This window comes from Bidens hawaiensis, unplaced genomic scaffold (genome assembly GCF_021521415.1).
Source record: "Bidens hawaiensis isolate Kalapana, Puna unplaced genomic scaffold, B.hawaiensis_p1.1 tig00041225_1, whole genome shotgun sequence".
Lineage (NCBI taxonomy): Eukaryota > Viridiplantae > Streptophyta > Magnoliopsida > Asterales > Asteraceae > Bidens > Bidens hawaiensis.
In genome coordinates this window covers 14,695-34,327 of record NW_027505709.1, presented here as the reverse complement: position 1 = coordinate 34,327, position 19,633 = coordinate 14,695, and the positions used below count along the sequence as shown (strand labels likewise).

Here is a 19,633-nt window from a genome sequence, read left to right as displayed (position 1 = left end):
CTTTTATCTCACTGAAAGCTTGCTCGGCCTCAGGCGTCCACTTGAATTGGCTTTTCTTTAAGCAATTTCTCAATTTGTTAATGAATGGGGTAGATTTGCTTGCATGGTTTGCTAGGAACCTGTTAATTGATACCAATCTACCATTCAACTTTTGAACTTCCTTCATGGTGGATGGTGAGGGCATGCCGAGGATAGCCTCCACCTTCTCTGGGTTCACCTTGAAACCATCCTTGGTGACCATTACGCCGAGAAATTTCCCTTCTTCCACGCCGAATGTGCATTTGCTCGGGTTGAGCTTCATGTTTACTTCCTTTAGGCGCCGAAGGGTTTTTTCGATGTCTTTGAGCATTTGTTTTTCCTCCATGCTTTTAATCACCAAATCATCCACGTAGACTTCTAAGTTTTTTCCAATCTGCTCGTTGAAAATTGCATCCATGAGTCTTTGGTAAGTGGCTCCTGCATTCTTCAAACCAAAGGGCATTTTTGTGTAACAGAAAACACCCTTGTCAGTTCTGAAAGCAGTCTTGTCTTCATCCTGTGGTGCCATTTGAATTTGGTGATATCCCTTATAGGCATCCAGGAAACATTTGAGCTTAAATGGCGTCACAGAGTCCACCTTCATGTCAATGTTTGGGAGGGGGTAACAATCTTTTGGACACGCCTTGTTGAGGTCCTTGAAATCAATGCACATTCTCCATGACCCATTGCTCTTCTTTACCATCACAGGATTGGCTACCCATGTTTGATATCGTATTGGGCAAATGATATTCGCGTGCAGTAGATCTTCTACTTGCTCATTCATGGCTTCTGTCTTCTCGTCTCCCATGACTCTTTTCTTTTGAGCAATTGGCTCCACGGACTTGAATGTGTTGAGAGAGTGCTGCGCCAGGTCTCGTGGAACCCCAGTCATATCAGAATGTTGCCACGCGAAGACTGACATATACGTTGTGAGCAATCTTTTCATTCTCACTCTTGTGTCATCTGATATCGTAGCTCCGATTGTGATTGTTTGTTCTGGGAATTTTGGGTTGAGAATCCATTCCTCTGGCGCGTTGTTTGCCACTGGAAGCTTCATTCTCCCCTCTCGAGGTATACTTATTACTGCGCATAAATGATCTTGGTACACAAATGTTACTCCTGTTGGTGTTGGGAACCCCAACGCGCCATGCGCTGGTGACGGTATGGCGTTGAATTGGGCAATCGTTCCTCTACCTAAGATCATACTATGGCATGAAGTGGTGGGCAAGACCAGGAAATTGACAATTTCAGCTCGCTTGTGCTTCTCATCCCCCATAGTTAGTTCGAATTGTATCTGACCTAGGGGGTGAATAATTTCGTTTGAGACACCCGAGATTGGTGCATTCACAACTTCGAGCCTTGCTTGGTCTGCTGGATCCAACTTCCTGAAACATTGCTCATACATGATGTCTGACTCACTACCGGTGTCCACCAGAACTCTTGACACCTCATAATGAGCGATGTGTGCAGTGGTGACTAGAGGACTGCTGATAAACGGGCCTCCTCTGATTCTTGGAAAGATTACTTGTTGCTCGCGCCAATCCCCTTGGATTTGCACGCTTCTCTTCCTCGATCCTTGCCCTTGCCTTCTTCCTTCAGCTACACAGATTCTTTTAAATTTTTTACCGGCTGAGGCTCCGTCTGGTTGTTCGTTCTCTGGTCTTGGATTTTTTACCAGGTGAGCCAACTTGCCTGATTTCACATCTTTTTTGATCGCATCCTTCAAATGATGGCATGCATCAGTGTTGTGCCCTGTGGATTTGTGAAACTCACAATATTTGCCACTGTTCGGTGGTCCCTTATGGAGTAATGGCCTGGGGTTTTTAAACTGGACATTCTCTGTGCTTAACACTTGCGAAGACGTTTTGGTGAGGGGAGTCCATATTCTTGGTAGAGGTCTGTTAGGCTCTCTGCCGCCTTCCTTCTTGTCACCTTCTCCGCGATTAAGAATGTCTTTTTGGGGTTGGGGTGAACTTTGTTGCGCTTGCTTTTCTGCGGGAGAATAATTGGTTTGTTGCAACCTGGACCATACGGAGTTTTGTTTGCCCCTCCTTTCATTGTTGCGTGGTGCTTCTGTTTGATGCCCTTTATCTCTTGCTCTGTCTTGGGCAATTTGTTTTTCATTTCGCGCGAAGACTCGCGATGCTTCCATAAGCTTAGCCCAAGTGGTTGGCATGCCTTCTCTGCTCACGAGAGCTCTGCGGAGTTGATCACTGCGCGCGCCTTGTATAAAGGCCACGCGCAAGAGTTGTTCAGTGATGCCTCCAATTGCAAGAGATTCCTGATTGAAACGAGTTATGTAGTCTTCAATGGTTTCATCATTCCTGCATACGCAGTGCATGATGTCATCGGGGTCGCGCGTGTGTCTGCGCTGCTGTACAAAGTGAGCCTGGAACTTTTCCAATAGCTCTTCGAACCCATCAATTTGTCCTGTCGGCAAGCTTTCGAACCAGACACGCGCTGCACCCGTGAGGCAGCGAGCAAACATGTGATACCATGTTGGCATCGTCCAGCTTTCTAAGTTTCCAGTGTTATAAAAACCTTGTAAGAAATCATCTGGATCTGTTGTACCATCGTACTTGCCTAAACCACTTGGCATCTTGGTTTTGTGTTGAATGGGAGCCTTCGCAATGCGCTCAGCGAATTTTGAATGTTTTACCAAGATGGCTGGCCTATATGGTGTGGTTACGTCCACTTGCCCTTTCGCTTGTGGGTTGTATGGTGTGTATAAATCCATATCAGCTTTGGCTCCAGGTGCTATGTGCATGTGTGCGCGAAGCTGTGAACCTCCTGCATGAGTATCTCGCGTCTTCTTCATGCTGTGCACCTCTTCCTCATCACTAATATCAGCTTGTTCGGTGTGAACAGAATGACCGTCTTCCGGCGCGCGCGTCTTTTTTGTTGTTCCCTGAATGGTTTGTTTATCAAATGAGAGCCTTTGTGTTAAATCGGCTAACTTTTTGTGTTTTACCAACTCATTGTATTTGTCCATTAAACGCCGTTGTTCGTTTATGAGCCATTCTTTAGGGTCATTGGTTTCAACTTCCGGGCCCATTGGTCCTTTTTGTTTTGTACCAGTCAGATTTTGGAACGTGAGATCGTCTGGGGGAGTTTCAGTTTGACTATGAGGTGTTGTGTTGAAGGGATGGTTACTAGTGGTGCGCGTAGTGTCACGCGGCGCCCACAGAACTCGATGTCCCTCATTAACATCCTCAAGCTCATTATCCTCCAGAACTTGATCGTTTTTTCGAACACCGGAAACCATGGTGAAGATTTTCAGAGAGAAAATTGATGAAATAGTGGTTTTGTTGCCGTTGTAACAGGTGATGGCGCCAACAAAGAAGCGTGTATCGACTTACTTGTATACGATCAACGTTCCTCGGGTACGAGTGTGCTATATCACCGATGGTTTTCCGAGATACGAGTTCTTCCACCTACAAAACGAACAGTACCGTGAGCTTACCCCTCAGAAAGGGACATAGGGGTCCTCTTTGGGGTAACCCTCCGGTGTGAGAATCAGATATTGTAGGAGAGGATAATCAAGATGTGAAAATGAGTAAAGGACTTAGAATATATTTTCTTGCCTGCCCCCAACTGTGGAGGCAGCCTAGTATTTATAGTGCTAGGGTTTCCAATGATTTGGCTCAGACCCAATTAGGGCCTTTTTAGCCTCCCCCTATTGCTTCGCGCCACGTGTATTTAGGACACCTGGTGCTCTTTCATTGATTATTCTCTGACCAAGGTATTTCACCTGACCCATGTGCCATCACGTGGTAGCACATGGGCTTTGCTGAGTTGTCCACCTTTCATTGGCAGCTGTCAACCTCAGCACATTCTTTATTCCTTAAAAGATACCTTCTGGAAGGTTGTCTGATGAGCACAATCACGGTTGTCCTTGTCCTGATTTGGATTAGATTATTGTCTCATTTATGCGCCTATCCTGGGGATGCGCGGGGTCTTCTCTTATTCTCACACTGAGTGTGCGCGCTGTGTGCATATGCGATATGCGCCACGCACAGGTGTTTCGTGCGCTTGCGCATAGGTTTCGGCTTTGTGTCTTCGTGACATCTTGATTTCAAGCTTCTTATCCGTACTTTATGGGTTGACCCGCCCCGCTCGATGTTAGGGCGGGTACATACCTCTTCAATTTGGCAATGGCAAGGTGTCGTTAACGTAATGCAATTAACGATAACTATAAAATCCTAGACTACTTGGCAACCCCTTGTAGTTAGGTGGTGATAATGTAAGCTTATTAGCAATTGTCAATAAAATCCTAGACTAATTGCCAATAGCTAGGTGTCGCTAACTTGTTTAGCGATAACTATTTTATCCAGGTTTATAGCTCTTATTTATTGTTTTGTATACTAGTTTTGTGGCTTTTCATACTATATACTATTGTTGCTCAAACTTATGAATTGCTCACCAACCTTTGTGTTGACAAACTTTATTTTATGAAATGTTACAGGTTTGACTATTGTTGACTCGAGGACTTGACGAAAACGTTACCAAGACTATTAGGATATTAGTAAAACGAACAATATATTTGCTACTTGTATTTAACTTGGTTATGTGAATGAGATGTGTTGTTTATTGATTTGTTGAACTAAAATGAGTTGAATAAATATTGTCACTTTAAATAGTGTCTTGTGTATTTGTCCAATCACGTTGCACCCCGGCATGTTCCGCCGCCTTTGTTCGGGGTGTGACAGATTGGTATCAGAGCCACAAGACTATAAGATAGGTGGTTAGACGTAACGACCTAGTATAGTCTTTACTTTAGGGTCCTTATACGTGTTTGCCTATACATGTTTACCCTACTTAATTGTTCAATGCACTTGTTTATTTATATACTTATTTATTTCATCAAATTGTATATATACACAAATACTCGAAACATACTAAGGTATCCTTACCTTTGATAAAATTTATATATATATATATATATATACTTGTATTTTCATAATAATCTAAGGTATCCTTACCTTGTTTTTGTTTAGATTTTACATTTACACATACATGCATTTTCATAACAACGTAAGATATCCTTATCTTACCGCGAAAACATTTGCTTTTATTGTGTTTTATGGATCACGAGCTTAACTTGGATCCCGTTGTTTCAAATCTCCTTAAAGATTGTCTCATATGAGATGACCACTTTAAGTTGTCGAATGTGAGCGTTCCGGTCGCCATCCAAATTTTTCGGTGTCAAGACAATAGAATTACGGTGATTTCGTGTTCTAGCGTTTTGACATGACGTTGTATCTCGATTTATTGTGTTATCATTGTTATTTGAGTCGAAAACATGCAAAAGTCACGGTGATTCGGACACATGTTTAGACTCCAACATAGTATTATTTTTTTTGAAAAAGGGTTTTTTTTAATTTTGTGTCTGAATATCAAGTCATGGTGGTTCATGCAGTATTTTTCCGCCTTTAAATCTTAAAACGTTATTATTACATTTCAAGAATTTAAACTATTTTCCGTATTTTGTTATAAGTTCTTATCATAAGACCTCATTTATATATGTTATTTTTACCGTGAACAATTCTTTTATATCTTGATTTTGTATGGTAAAGTTTTACACCAATTTTCTCATTTTGATTTCACAATGATTTTTATTACAAATTTCGTTCATTATGATCTCTTCGATATAAGTTAAAAAATACATGTATATATATGGTTTGCTCTACTCATAATGATTTTTAATATGCCATCTATCTTATCTAGATTATTTATAAACTAAATTCTTATTTCATATTAAAAAGGTCTTACGATAAATTTTACCTCAAATTTTCAAGTAAATCCCCTATTGTATAAACTTTGAGGCTCGATTTGGTTAAACTTTCAATTCTGCCCCAATAAGTTCGCGATCGTTAAAAATATCATTTGTTGCTGAAAAATTCCGAAAACCTCCAGTTTATTAAATTAGTGTGTTGTGATCAACTTTCGTGTAGAAAAGTTTTTGATTTGGACCTCCGAAATATGAGAAAAAAGTAAATATTTACAGCTGCGCAGGTCTGCGCACTGTTACGAAAATGGCTGTATGGAGGTCCAAACGAATGAGTTTTTTCGACGTTCTATATATCAACGAATTCGTCTTTCGACAACCTTCGTCATGTACTTAAGGTTTAAATTATTTGGATCTTTTATAAAAATTTTATGGCTGCTGCAAATTGGCTGAAAGTACGGGCTTTCACTTAGGGGCATTTTAGTAATCTTTTAAACGAGTTCGGGTGCATAAGTGGTTACAGCCATGAAAACATTTTCAAAATAAGTCTGATAACTTTACCTTCTGAAATAAATTGTTGTTCAAGTTTACAAATCGTTTACTTGGGATTTTCTCGAGTTACAACGATGGTCATTTTAACTTACCATTATATTTTCATTACACGGTATTTGATAACGAACTTAGCAAGAAAATTTCCATTCATCATTCATACGGGTACCTCCTAGTCAATTATGACATTTAATCTACCTATTTTAATTTCCTCATAAGCAAAAAAAAATGTTGTATTTTAATCGTTATAAAAATTTTTACTCCCCATGACAATTGGTTTTATTTTTACAATAAACCTTAAAATGCAAATCATATCACCTTAGTATTTCCTTGATATCTCCCACTACTTAAATTTTAAGCATTTCAAAAACGAATTACGTTACACGGTTGGTTTACTTCCAAAATTTTCTCATAAATTACTTTACAACTTAAGCCGACCCGAAGTATTGTAACAACCCTCATTTTGGTGGAAAACTTTTAGCAATAAAACTTGTGTTTCACGAGTTTAAATCTCAATATTATATCTTATACATAATAACTTGTAATCTTAATTAACATAATTTTCATGGATATTTAAACCTTAGTTATAGATTATGATATTTCCAATTTAATACCTATTATTAGTCAAAACTCCCTAAACACAACCAAAAGTTCCCAAACACCCGTATTCCACCCCAAATTACTGCCTTCAATCAAACTATCCTTCCACTTCAAAGTTTCCCGAGCACTCAAATCTTTCCTCAATATGAATGAAACCTAACACCTCGACGTTATATCCTCGCCTACCCAAACCCCATGTAAATCCAAGATGTACAAAATCAACTCAATAACAAGCCTTAAATACCGACACTCTTTCGCCATAAGAACCTATCTCATTCACTATCCAAATACTTTGCAGACACCGACAAACACACCCAAGAATTATACAACAAAGCTTACCCCACTATGACTCAAATTCTTCGACTCATGCTATGTTAATTCACCAAAACCATATCGCCACACCGCTTTCATCCAACCATAGAGTTTGATATCAAAATAGCAACCCAAACTAAGCCAAGATCAAATTATCAAACCCATCAACTTAACCCGAGCTCAAATCAGCAAAACCGCACCTAAATAGCCCAACCGCTACCCACACGAGTCATCTAAACCTAACCCACTCAAAAGACCTATACTCAACAAACCCCATCGATTCAACTCAAGAAAACCCAACTACGCAAGCCAACCGGAAACACATTCACTCTACACCAAATTTCCAAACCATTCATCATTCGAAGCCTGAAACCTCTCCATACACACGCAGACTTCATTTTCCAAAAAAAAAAATTATGTATGTATAAACAATTAGTGTATTTATGACAACCTCATGTGTTCAAATAATCACATATAGATTATAAGCTCTTTCAAGACTAACGATTTTACAATTTTTCCAAAGCTTATAAAACATCTTTCCAAAAATCTAAGATTGTCATGGCAACAAAAATTCTATTATGAGGAATTGTCTTCAAATATAATATTAAACGGCTAATTGCGTGTTTTCAAGGTTTTAAATATTGTCACCTAAAGTGATAAATCTCTTAATAACTTTATAAATATGAGGTTTCATTTTGAATGTCGAATTCGAGATTTATTCAATAGTAAATTACAACTTTTTACCATCTTGCATATACTCAATGACCATGACTTTGCAAATCTTTTGGGACGCGCTTATAAATATTTTATATTGTTACGCAAGTTTTTGTTCAATAACGATTTACACAAACTATTACATCTTATTATCGCAAGAATTATTTTATAAATACTTTTCATCACAACCGCTTTATGTATGCACATTCCCTTAACAAATTGGCATACAAGATTCATATTTGGTAATGATTTAAATGTTTCTCTAGCTACGCGCTACTGCGATGCCTTGTTATTTGTAAATTTCTTAGAAACAATAAAACGGCCTTACTTAAGACCTCGTTTTCAATTTTAGTCTATTATACTCTACGCGATTTACATATTTCGACATTAAATTCGAGTTTCATAATTTTTGCGATTTTACTTTCATTTGATGAGATGTTTCGATGGCAATATTATGCACATGAGATTTCATTTTTGTGTCTTGATTATTCATGACCAAATTCAACTATTCAATACCCATTTGTGTGATACTTCCGTTTATCTTTTGAATGATACTTTCATAACTATCTTGTTCATGTTTGAGCATTTATGTAAACATGATTCTATACACTAATCTATAACATTTCATCTAATCTATTAACAGCCTATGTGTGGCTGTCTACAAGTTTTGACGCTATTAGAAACCGATATTATAATGACGATTATATAAATGGTTTCACAATAATGGTCGTATTCACGTTTTATCACATTTCATCGATTGTTTTGGTTGTTAACTGAATACTATTTTATTTATATGGTTATACGTATGCGTCACCCCAAAGAAACTCACCGCATTTCTCATATTGTTACATTTCAAGTAATCCTATCCTAAATACTTATAACCTCAATTTTGCCCACATATGAAACTAATTGTACGCTATTACTAATTGTAACATTGTTTCCCTCGACCTCATGTACTCACCTTTCAATCTTCTCGTTTTTCACTCTTTGGATCCTTATTTCACTTATTGGATTTCACACTTACATCTATCAGAGTTCTTATTAGTAAAATTTCACTCATCAGATCTTATACTAATTTAGTGGCCCGACTTTAAACCATGAATTTTAATGATTCACTTATTCCTTCACACTGAGGACATCTGACTTCAATTCTCGTCTCGTAATTGTCTACCCGGAATTTTTATTTATGCGAACATCTTCACTTATTTAAACCAAAATAGTTATTTTCACTTTGGTTATACTTTAAGATTTTAAATGTTTCATTTAAGTATTCCCTTTTTCCTACTTATTAAAAAGTCAATCCCGAAATTTTCAACCGTTAATACTGTTTTGTCAATATTGGTAAAATTCAACAAATTTATTTACATATCCATTTTAAATATTTCATATAAATATGCCTCTTAAACCACACAATGGAACGATCCATGTGGACCATACGACGATCTAAATAATTATGGGTGCACACTTAATTATCGAAATCCCCGTATGGAAGCCATAGTAAGTACACTTGTGTGCGATAACTCAGACCCGAGGATGATGGCAGAAAAACGATAAAAATGCGAAATCATGCTAAGGGCATGGTGGATACGCCGCTGGTACATCCTATATATAAGTGTCTTTATTATGTTTCTCATTTGTAGCGTTTTTTCAAATCATGCAAGGATTTGATGTTATTCGTTTGCTTAAAGTTTGTTCATGCAATTATCTTACTAAAGACAACATTTGTTAATAATTACTTTTCTTTAAGTTTATTTTAATTTCGGGACGAAATTTCCAAAAAGTTGGGGATACTGTGACATTCGTCAAATTTGAGTCTTGAGTATATATTCGTTTTGTAAATTTTATTTTATAAAACCGATCCAACATTTTTAGAACCTTATTTAATTATCATATAATATTATTATATACCTCGATCATAAATAAATCGATGTTTGTCACACTATAGAATCGTTAAGAAAAACATAAGGGGTTTAAAATGATTTTCGTAAACTCGTTACAAGCTTTGAAAACCTTTAAACTTGTATTAAACCATTATTAGAACTTGAGGGACCAAAATATAACTTTTATACACCATCCATATAAATAGAATAAACCCTAACCCTAAACATAAACCCCCATCTCTTTCTCTTTACTCCGGCCGCCGCCGCCTCCGGCAAGCACCACTATTCTGGCCACCACCTCCAACACACACTCACACAACAACACAGCCGTCACCACCCACCCCCTGCCGTTTTCCGGCGGGCTCCCGACGCCATCTCCGGCCCGTTTTCCGGCAAGACCACCCACCACCTCCAGCCGCACCACCAACACTCTCCCATCTCTCGTCTCTCGGCTTTTCCGGCAGCCCGCAAACCTCCTCCTCTCCTTCTCCGGTAACCCCATCACTTCCGGCACCCTCTCATTCCTTTTCCCTCGTTTTTCCGGCAACAGTTTCGGTGGCTGCAGGCTACAGCTTTGGTTCAGGGCGGTAACTCTCAGCGACGCGGTCGCGTGGATATATTATTTGCTTGATTTCGAGTTCGCATGACCAAGTTATGAGCAAAACAAGAAAGGGTTCGTATTCCGGCTGTCGGGTCAGTTTTCCTGCTGACTGTTTGGTTTTCCGGCGACGGTGAAGGTGTTTTCCAGTGACGAAAACAGGTACAGATAGTGGAGTTCAATGAGACGGTCGCGTGGATATCTTATTTGCCTAAATCAGAGTTCGTTTGTTATGGTTTCGAGCTATTCGACTATTTCTTTTTGTAGTATTTTAAAGGTTATAAAACTTATAAAAATTAATATTAAATATAAATAAACTTTTTCGTATTAAAACCGAACACCGTTATAACCTGTTTTCTCGGCTCGGCTCGACTCGTTAAACTAATTTAATCTATATATATATGTATGTATGTATGTATATATCGTAAATATATAAATAACGAACATAACTTATTTAAACACCCGACACCATTTTTTGGGTAAAGTTGTTTACATAAAAGATGTACATTTTTCACATGATAAACGTAAGCCTTAAATCAAAATCTGTTAATTTGGAGCTTTCGGTGGTCAAATCGATCCCGGCCCGTTAAGGGGCATTTTAGTCAATTTTGAAATAATTCGAATACTCTATCTTCTGGTTAGAACTAGCTTTCGGACCAGAAGACTTTTATGTTCGTCATAATATCTTGAGTGTGGTGGTCAGAACCCGACTCCAGACTCGCAGTTCGGATTCTGAACAGTACCAGCTCGCTTAAATATTGTTTATTTCATAACTCAAGTTCTAGACATCCGTTAGACCTGTTTCCAGCGGCTACGTTCTCTTTTTTAATTGTATATTATTCCCTCAAAGTTTCAGGTTTATTTATTTTCTGACCAGTCAGCTCGCTTAACCATATCCTTAAATTTCTCGTTAACTTTATAATTTCAAGGTGAGTACTTTCATACCCCTTTTTCCATTTTTCGTTTTGGGGTGACATTTCATACTTATCAAACTAAATGCTTTATTTACTTGAGTCTTAAACCCACAAACGTGATTGTATACTTGACTTGAATAATTGCTCGATTTGGTGTTCTATGCTTATTTGCCTATGTGTTTACAGCTTTTGGATGGTGGAACTATAAATCCTATACCATTTGGCAATGGCAAGGTGTCGTTAACGTAATGCAATTAACGATAACTATAAAATCCTAGACTACTTGGCAACCCCTTGTAGTTAGGTGGTGCTAATGTAAGCTTATTAGCAATTGTCAATAAAATCCTAGACTAATTGCCAATAGCTAGGTGTCGCTAACTTGTTTAGCGGTAACTATTTTATCCAGGTTTGTAGCTCTTATTTATTGTTTTGTATACTAGTTTTGTGGCTTTTCATACTATATACTATTGTTGCTCAAACTTATGAATTGCTCACCAACCTTTGTGTTGACAAACTTTATTTTATGAAATGTTACAGGTTTTACTATTGTTGACTCGAGGACTTGACGAAAACGTTACCAAGACTATTAGGATATTAGTAAAACGAACAATATATTTGCTACTTGTATTTAACTTGGTTGTGTGAATGAGATGTGTTGTTTATTAATTTGTTGAACTAAAATGAGTTGAATAAATATTGTCACTTTAAATAGTGTCTTGTGTATATGTCCAATCACGTTGCACCCCGGCATGTTTCGCCGCCTTTGGTCGGGGTGTGACAGTAATCGATAAGTGGGGTTGGAAACGTAATCTCATAATGGAATAGGTGACTTAAAAAAGGAATTTGGTAGGCAACGATATTCATTGAATAGCATAAGACTAGAGATATAATAACTGAATAGAATATTTAGTCAAACGGGTTTTTTGGGTTTACCCGAAATCCAATAAAAAGTAATCGTTATTCGACTCGTATTCGTTCGGCTTGTACTCGGGTTCAGGTTTTATGAGTACGGGTACTTTCAAGTTTGGGATTACATTTAAAAATGACAGCCCTAATCAGATCGGTCAGGGATCCAAATGAGCATTGAAGAAAATATTAATTTTCAAAGATTTTCCAATCTTCGAAGGCAATCTCCGTTGGTAATCAAAATGACAAATTACTTAAAGTATCCCTAGATTTGAGATCGCCCTTGGTTTTCACTTCCGGTGAAACAACTTCCGATCACACACAATTTTCTTTTTCTCCGTCAAATTGCAATATAATAATCACCTTATTAGAAACCCTAATCCAGTTTCCTTACTTACGTCATCTTATTATATTACTTAATTATCCTCCAATAACCCACCGATCACGTGATCAGAAAATCAAAGATACTGTACTTTAATCCTATTTAATTAATTAATAATCTCATCCTCACAGTACCTGCCTGCATTATAAACTTTTGAATTGATATTATGACTTTAGAGGACACCAATGCTCCACGTACTTCAGTGGAAACGAGTGGATTACATGATGGCTCAGTCTAGGGTTTCAAATACAATAATATTATTCCAAAACAATCAAACAAATTATCTTTATATTATTCATGTGGCTGTACACAAAACCTCACTGATTCTTCAACTCATATCAATAATTATTTGTTGTTGTTTGTTTCATTTGTAAGATCATAATATGTTTTGTGATGTTTGATAATAATGGAGAATTCAAGTGAATCCAATTGGGTGTTGAATTCGAATTTGAATTCTTCAACGGTTTCAAGTAGAAACCCTAGAAGGATTCCTGATAAAACAGTTAATAATAATAATAATCGGTTAGGGAATTACATTGATGGATCGGTTATTCGGTCGGTGGAACCGAAAGATGTTAGTTTAAGACAGTGGTTAGATAAGCCCGATCGCGTTGTTGAACCGCTTGATTGCTTGCATATATTTATGCAGATAGTGGAAACTGTGAATTTGGCTCATTCACAAGGGTTTGTTGTGCAGAATGTTCGCCCTTCGTGTTTTGTCGTGTCTGCGTTTAATCGTGTTTCGTTTATTGAGTCGGTGAGCTCATCGGATTCGGGTGAGGATTCTTGTGAGGATGAGTTGAATAACCAGACGGCTGAGTTCGGGTCAACGGGTGGTCGGAATTCTGAGAGTACTTTGTTTCCTATGAAACATGTATTGCAGATGGAGTCTAGTTGGTATACAAGTCCGGAGGAAGTTAGTGGTGGTGCGAGTTCTTGTGCTTCTGATGTTTATAGGTTAGGTGTTCTTCTTTTTGAGGTATGTTTTTTTTGTTTAATTTAAGGTATTTTGTTAATTATGTGAAACATTAATAGGGGTGTGCACGGGATGGTTCGGGTCGGGCTATCAAAAACCTTAATCCAATCCTGCAAATGCTTGATTATCTAATTACAAAATGACCCTTAATTGACATGCACAAAAGCATTACTATTCTAACAATTGTTTGCTCCAAATTTATAACAAAAACAAGCATTTGACAAATTTTAACAAATTATGTTTTAGAACATTTTAAAACATTGTAATGATTTTTTATAGGTTAATGTTGGGTGTCAACTATGAACGTGAAGAATATTATTAAAAATAAACAATTATGTCTAAAAAACTTCATATTTTTAATAGATACATGTATAATAGGTTCGGTTTGGTTAATTTGGTCATGCCACACATCAAAACCAAACAACTAGGGGTGTAAATGAGTCTAGTATGAGCTGGCTCGTTTTGACTTAAGAGAGCTAGAGCTCGGCTTGTTTTGATCTCTTGTACTAAAACTCGAGCTTGGCTCATGAGTCATGTTGTCAAGCACTCAAGCTCGAGCTTGGTTTGGGCTCGGCTCGTTTAATATTTGTTAATCAACTTATATACATTTCTAATTGTTTTTCTTTATATATATCTTTTTAATTATAATTTTTATGTATAGCATAATATATTATTTAGTTATTTTTATCATAATTTTTTATATAATAAAGATTATTATATAATTTAATATATAATACATTAAATAATAGTTAATAGTTAATAGGCTTGTTTAGGCCTCGCGAACCAGTTTCAGCTTGGGCACGCCTATTAAACAAGCTTATTTTAAGGCTTTAGCTCAGGCTCGTTTAAGCGTGGTTCGATTCGAAATTTTAACGAATTGATCTTGAGTGCTCACGAGCCGGCTTTGCTCATTTACACACCTACAAAGAACCATAAGTTTGGGGTTAATTGGTTGTAGCTTAACCAAACCACCTGTTGTTTGTTTAGTTCAGTTAAGTCAGTTAATTCAGTTACTTCGATGATTTACTTACCAGTTATCACTATAAAACACAACCATCTAACCTTGTAATTAAACTTTACAGTTGTATTGCACAAGTAGTTCAGTAGAAGAAAAGAATGCAACCATGTGTAACCTTAAACACCGCGTCTTCCCACCTCAACTCTTATTAAAATGGCCTAAAGAAGCCTTGTTTTGCTTGTGGTTACTGCATCCCGAGCCCGCTAGCAGGCCCAAAATCGAGTGAGCTCCGTTTAACTTACCGTTTTAAACAACCATTTAATAACATTCTTCTGTATTCTTAGTAATATATCTTATTTGTTACCAGTGAAGTGCTCAAAAGCGAATTCCTTAACGAACCAAGAGACGACTTAATCGAACGCGAAACGTTTATCGAGCTAAAAGAAAAAATCGATGAGCAAGAACTGTTGCTCGAGTTTCTTTTAACGCTCCAACAACGAAAACAGGAGGCTGCAGACAACTTGCGCAGGACCGTTGCATTTATATCATCTGATTTACAAGAAGTTGCAAAGTTACAATCGTCTATTAGTCAACAACAAGGTTTGACTTCACATAACGACGAGTCCACAAGCTCGGGATCCAGAAAACGAGTCAAAATCGAACCAGAGAATCAAGAAAACACTATGGTTAAAAGCTCCCGATTGATGAAAAACTTCAAGAAACTTGAATCGGCTTACTTTTCAACCAGGCGGAGAGCTTTAAAACCGTTGGTCAAACCATCTAACCGAAGCACACAAATGAGTAGTGATGGTAATAGTTTCCTGTCAAATAATCAAAGTAAACGAAGCGGGTGGATTAACTCATTTATAGATGGGTTATCGAAGTATCTTTCGTTTAGGAATTTAAAAGTCAAAGCTGACTTAAAACAAGGTGATTTGTCGAATTCTTCGAATCTTGTATGCTCGTTGGGATTTGATCGTGATGGTGAGTTCTTCGCGGCCGCGGGTGTAAATAAGAAGATCAAAGTTTTTGAATACGAGTCGATATTAAACGAGAATCGCGACATACATTACTCGGTTGTGGAAATGTCGAGTGGATCTAAGCTAAGCAGTATATGTTGGAATAATTACATCAAGGGTCAGATTGCTTCAAGCAATTTTGAAGGTGTTGTACAGGTATATAATTTTTTTATCAAATCCAAAGTTTTATGTAATGTAAAAACATTAGTTAAAAGCACTCACAAAAACGCCACATCATCCGGTTTTACCATTGTGGAGCTCATTTTGGCATCCGTTTTTGGAGTGTAGTTCTTGGCAAAGAACTAGAAAAAATGGATAGTGGTTGGGGGTCTGCATGGGTTGGTTTTGGGCTAAAACCGAAAGAAAAAATTGGTTTTTATTTTTTTTTTGAAAATTGTTCTGTTTCGGTTTTTTGTGTTTTTGGTTTGGTTTGACTATTGACTCTAAAATTTTGGGGCCAAATAACAAATAGCCCAAAATAATTAGTTTGGGCATATATTTTTGTTTAATTAATAGTCGATTAATTATTATACATGTAGACTAAAATATGTGGGTAAACAGACAAGACTATTTATTAAATTCTTAGAAGTTACTTAAAATTCAAACTTAAAAATGAAAATCGATAAATTCGGTTCTTTTTTTTTCTATATTACGTGCAAAACCAAAACAAACCAAAAGTTCAATTTTTACGAAAACATAAAACCAAACTTTTTGTTTGAGTTTTCAGTTTGGTTTTTTCAGTTCTTTCGGTCACGTGTCGGTTTTTTAAAGTTTCATTCTCACCCCTAACTAGGGGTGGGCCCCATGTAATATATGGAGAGATTAGTGGTTAAAAATATAAAAGGTGGTGATGATGTGGCACATTTTTAGGTGTTTTGGGTTTCCATATTACAGATGGTCTAACAGTTATCTTAAAACTTTCAGATATGGGACGTGACACGAAATCAAGTATACATGGAGCTGAAAGAGCACGAGAGACGGGTCTGGTCGGTTGACTTTTCATGGTCAAACCCGACACTGGTAGCTAGCGGGAGCGATGACGGATCTGTTAAGCTTTGGAATATCAATCAGGCAATTTTACTCTTGCACTTGGTGGATGTCCGCTTTGAAAATAAACGTACTGCAATTATTTAACTGAAAATAATTTATAATCGAATATATTGATGTATAATTATTCTTCTTACAATTGTTGTTGCTGCAGGGAACAAGTGTCGGTACGATTAAAACAAAAGCAAATGTTTGTTGTGTTCAGTTCCCGTTTGACTCGGTCAACACGTTGGCATTCGGGTCGGCCGATCGCCGAGTTTATTATTATGATCTTCGGAACCCCGCTGTGCCACTTTTTACATTGATCGGCCACAATAAAACCGTTAGTTATGTTAAGTTTATTGACTCATCGACTCTTGTATCTTCGTCAACTGATGACACACTTAAATTATGGGATTTGTCTGAGTCAACGTCACAAGTTATTGACACTCCCCTTCAGACATTCACTGGTCACATGAATGTGAAGGTATGGTTGTTTAAGTTTTGAGTTATGTGATTTATTTACAATATTTAACATGGTATATATATGTTTTCCTCAGAATTTTGTTGGTTTATCTGTATCTGATGGTTACATAGCTACTGGTTCAGAAACAAATGAGGTACTAATATCATTTGGTGAAGCTATTGATTTATTAATGAAACAATAATAATGATTTTAACATGTTATGGTATATATGTGACAGGTGGTTGTTTATCATAAAGCATTTCCTATGCCTGCATTATCATATAAATTCAACACCACAGATCCATTATCAGGAGATGAAGTGGACGGTTCAGATCAGTTCATCTCATCTGTGTGTTGGCGTGTTCAATCCTCCACGTTGGTTGCTGCAAATTCAATGGGAAATATTAAGCTTTTGGACATGGTTTAGTTTCATGTAGATAATCTGGGTGTATATTCTGTAACTGTTTTAACCATTTGGAAACCATTTTTGATTAAGTACGTATATTTATTTATAAACGAAATTAAGCTAGTGTTCACATTCATGAAATTAATTCTCCTTTTAGGTCAGTTATCAGTTGCGGACCAAATAATTTTCACCAGGGTGTCATGGGTTTTATGGTTTTATGGCTTTTTATCAGATTGAATTGGGTAAAAAAAACTTGTGTGTTTTATTGGATTGAAACTGTGTTTCCGTTGGTTTCTATTAAAAAAGTGCCATGCATCTTATAATAGTCGTTGGCGCCTGCACGACACTTCTGGTTGTCGTAAAACAAATGTAGCGGTCGAGCTCATTTTGATACTTTTTGGTCACACTCATTTTGACCCAAAACCAAATTAATACTTTCTAATAATGATTCAAATTGACTCGAACTCATTTTACCCTTTTTGATAAGTTACCTAACCTAACCCGACCTGCCCGTTTGTTAGGCTTATGTTGTCTTCGTGGTTGAACAATAGGTATCAAAATTTGAAGATTTATGAATAACTAATGAAGAGAATCAATTATAAATTAAACAGCATCAAACCATGGTAAGCATGAATTAGAGAAAACGAAACTATAGATATTATTTGGTTCTTGTATTACTGTGTTTGTTTGTTAAAAGGAAGGTTTTCTGATATACATGTATGGAGAAGTGACGCATAACTGTTGGTCGCATATCACATGCATTTATGTATTTGGTGGTGATATCAAAGTTTGGTGCGCGAGCTAAAATAGATACACGGTTATATTTATTACAAATCTGAACAATCAGAGTACTACTGTCGATCCAGATGTAGAACACAATCAAACTAAAATCAAGCACGATTAGCTTTATCAATGTGATGTACAATAATAAGTATCTGATAAACCAAGAATCATAAAAGCCTTCATTGCAAGAACTCATTTGAACAATAATCTAACTTTAGTAAGTATAATTAAGAAAAATAACATGATTAGAATGATTTTGAAGTTGTGTTTGCCTTATTGAATCAACAGAGTGATTAAGAAAAATCTCGGACATCCAAAGATCGAAACACGATGTTATAGATAAAAAGAATCTTGGGTCCGAATCTACATACATAATTGGTACGTATTTGCGAATCGACTGTAGATTGTTTATGGATTAAATTCATATTATTGTTAAAGAAACTGTTGGCAAGTGATCACATACATTGTACTAGGACTCAGCTTAGAGTTGTTTAATCTGTGTTAAGTATTAAACCATCTGTCATGTCTATTTCACAAAGTACAACATGTTTTTTTCCCCTTATTTTAAGGATCATGACATATGTACGGATAAGTCGGGCGGTTGATTAAATTAAGACTGATAAATACATGAAACCTTGATTTGTTGTGAATAATTGATCCCTTTGTTATCAGCATCTAGCTTTTGCTTGGATATTTCCCAACCGATGCCTCAAAGATTTGCCACCCCTTGTTCACATCACGTCTAACTTACTAGTACTCAAAATAATAATAATAATAATAATTATGAGTATCATTACAGAACTGTTAAATTATTTAAGAACTTGAAGGAACCACTGAAAACTCGTTTTTTACGAAGAAAAAGTTGATGAATTTCAATGTCCGGAGTTCAGCAAACCAGCCCTTTAGTCCGGTCGATGCACTCGTGCACACAAGGAGGAAAAACTAATTGTCTAATACACGGTTTTAATTATTTTATTGGATTTCTTTCTTCGTGACATTGATGGCTTTTGATATGGATATGTTAGAAGGTAAGCATGAGTTGGTGGACAAAAAGACAAATAGCAAGCATTTTCCTCTTCTTTTCCTTAATGCTTCTCTTTGACTAGTTAGTATTTGTTAATGGAAGCATGTGCATGTTGCATGGATGGGAATGATTCCCTTTTCATTTCTAGTATCCCACAAACCAGGGACATTGTCATACTTGTCTTTCTCTTGTAAATTTACCATATCACCCTTGACTTAAATTATGCATTTTTAGGTCTCTTTATTCTTTACCAAGCAATCGAGCATGCATTGTACAAATTTGAGGTCTACTTAAAACTAATTCTAATTATTTTTTTTATATGAATTAGGAAAAGTATAAAGTTTGCTGCTTAATTAAAGATTCACAGTTTCACA

General features: G+C 36.7%; 1 protein-coding gene across 2 annotated transcripts; it reads left to right on the top strand.

Moving 5' to 3' along the window:
* The first annotated feature begins 12,873 nt into the window (after positions 1-12,873).
* Positions 12,874-17,582, top strand: LOC143614885 (protein SPA1-RELATED 4-like). Of its 2 annotated transcripts, XM_077088189.1 has the most exons (7): positions 12,874-13,580; positions 14,660-14,817; positions 14,903-15,710; positions 16,479-16,625; positions 16,756-17,067; positions 17,141-17,200; positions 17,285-17,582. In XM_077088189.1, the coding sequence occupies exons 1-7, from the start codon at positions 13,008-13,010 to the stop codon at positions 17,471-17,473; spliced, it is 2,247 nt and encodes a 748-aa protein (XP_076944304.1). In that variant the 5' UTR covers positions 12,874-13,007; the 3' UTR covers positions 17,474-17,582. The 2 variants fall into 2 exon arrangements, with proteins under 2 accessions (XP_076944304.1, XP_076944305.1); XM_077088190.1 differs by lacking the exons at positions 17,141-17,200; positions 17,285-17,582 and having other exon boundaries at positions 16,479-16,671; positions 16,756-16,951.
* Positions 17,583-19,633: the final 2,051 nt, after the last annotated feature.

Coding starts and splice junctions, on each gene's coding strand:
- LOC143614885 (XM_077088189.1), top strand. CDS start 13,008: ATGGAGAATTCAAGTGAATCCAATTGGGTGTTGAATTCGAATTTGAAT. Junction 14,818..14,902: donor GCTAGCAGGCCCAAAATCGA/GTGAGCTCCGTT, acceptor ATTTGTTACCAG/TGAAGTGCTCAAAAGCGAAT. Junction 16,626..16,755: donor AGCTTTGGAATATCAATCAG/GCAATTTTACTC, acceptor TTGTTGCTGCAG/GGAACAAGTGTCGGTACGAT.